Below are 1,972 nucleotides of genomic sequence, written 5' to 3' on the forward strand. Positions count from 1 at the left end.
ACAGAAACTTAAAGCTGAAAGGGGCTTGGAAGTCATTTCCACAACTACCCCACTTCACCAACCAAGTGGTATCCAAACACCCCTAGTCTTTTATTGACTGAAAGATATGGATCTAAAACGGTTCTTTCAAAATCTCTCCCTGCTCTGACCACTTGTCAGTTTCTCAGTCTCTTCTCCCCACCTTAATGTTCCCAATGAGGTAAACCAAAACCTCCAAGTCATCCCACCACCAAACAACAGGCTTTGCTTCTCAAGTCCACTTTTACTCCCTTTCTCTGGGCCTCATCCCCAATCCCCACCCCACACTCCCCACCCAGCCAAGGCCTCTAAGAAACTAACCCCTCAGAGATCCCACTGGTTCCATCCCCAACAATCAAACCTCTTTCTCCTATTCCTCCCTGCTGTCCATATGCTGTCATGGGCAAGACCACAGGCACCCCTAGCCATGAATGTACCTTTGGCCTCGGAATCTTTTTCCTTTCCTTTCTCACCTTCTCTCTCTGCTTCTCAGCGCTGTCCCTTCATTCCCTTCAAACTCAATGTCTCCTTCCTCTAGTGATTTCCTTCAAGGCCCACTGGTCACTGAATACACCCGTTGTTAAATGCCTGTTACGTAGGTAAAAGAGACATACACCCTCAACAGCTCACTCTCAAAAAACTCATAAGTCTAATAGGAAAGAGGGAAAGGGAGAAAGAGGGAGAATCACTAATTCGTTAAGACTCGACTCCTCTGAGAAGCCTTCCCTACCCCAAACTGAACTGGTTCCCTCTTCTCAGTGCCACCATTATACCTCCGATGAAAAGACCCATACCTTGGGTTCTTCTATGGGAAGGTCCCTAGCACTTACCCCTGAGCTTCGCTCAAAGGTAATACTTAAACGTTTAAGTGAGTGAATGGATAAATTTCTCTATACAATTGTTCATTCACCCATTCGTTCTATCATTCGTTGACCAAAACTCTATTGACCCCACATTATGTACAAAGTTCTAGAATGTAAAGCGCTCTTACATAAAAAATAACTCAAACCTATAATACTAGTAGATAAACACTCTTCCCTGGTCCGCGTCCCCCCGCACCCCCGACTCCAAACCCAGACAGCCCTTTCCTTTCCCGCAGTGAAAACCCGGCTTTCCCTCACAGAAGTCTACGCCCCTCTAACTCAAACCACCTGGCAGCCCTTTAGTCCTCCCCAGGACCTCAGCTAATAATCCTAAATCTTAACACCCCCACCCCTCTGGTTTCTCTCTCTGTCCTCCACCTCCACCCTTGAGGGTGCTGCAAGTCTTCCACCCCATGACTGCCTCCGAGTCCTGGGTACCTCAGATTTCCCTCTCCACGCACCCGCTCCACAGTTGGCTCCTTCCCTCTAAGGATCTCGTCTCTCCTAGGACGCCTACTCCCGATACTTCCCCTCCCTTCCCTGCAGTTTCAGGTTGAGTCTTTCTTCTCCTCAACTCTCAACTCTTCTCACCTCATCCAGCTCCCGTTCCCCGGCAGCACCGGCTCCAACCTCCACCTCCACCACTGCCGCCATCTTCACAGCTCTCCCCCTCCCCGCAGGCCCCGCGCGAGCCAGCTGCTTCCGCCGCTCAACTGCTTCTAGCCAATCGGCTGTACAAGCTTCGGCAGAGGGGGCGGGGCACCAAGACAGGCAGAGACCCGAAGGCAACTAAGAGACAGTCTGCCTGCTACCCACTTAAAGGTTAGGGAGGGGTGCATTCCGTGTACTTCTAAGCTTCGGCGGCGGAGGAGGGATCTTAGGAAATGAGAAATTAACCTTGTATTATTTCCAGTACAGATATGTCACCAATTTTCCCCTGTGTAGAACCAAAGAGAAGGGCCCCTAAACTATCTATTTTGCGACGCTCCCTCAATGGGTAACTCGAGTGAAGCGTGGAGACTAAGGACTACATTTCCCAGAATGTACAGAAACTGACCCGGAAGTTTAAAGTCCGCTCTCTCCGGGAGATT

The 1,972-nt window shown here is 49.9% G+C and overlaps 1 protein-coding gene across 1 annotated transcript in view; it reads right to left on the reverse strand.

The window, feature by feature from the left end:
* Positions 1-1,556, reverse strand: part of RNF121 (ring finger protein 121) — a 75,290-nt gene extending 73,734 nt beyond the window's left edge. The window contains exon 1 of the mRNA XM_065945987.1: positions 1,473-1,556. Within this exon, the coding sequence (XP_065802059.1) occupies positions 1,473-1,535 (63 nt within the window). The 5' untranslated portion in view covers positions 1,536-1,556. The remainder of the gene's footprint in view (positions 1-1,472) is intronic.
* Between the last annotated feature and the right edge of the window lie 416 nt (positions 1,557-1,972).

Source organism: Muntiacus reevesi, chromosome 9 (assembly GCF_963930625.1).
Source record: "Muntiacus reevesi chromosome 9, mMunRee1.1, whole genome shotgun sequence".
NCBI lineage: Eukaryota > Metazoa > Chordata > Mammalia > Artiodactyla > Cervidae > Muntiacus > Muntiacus reevesi.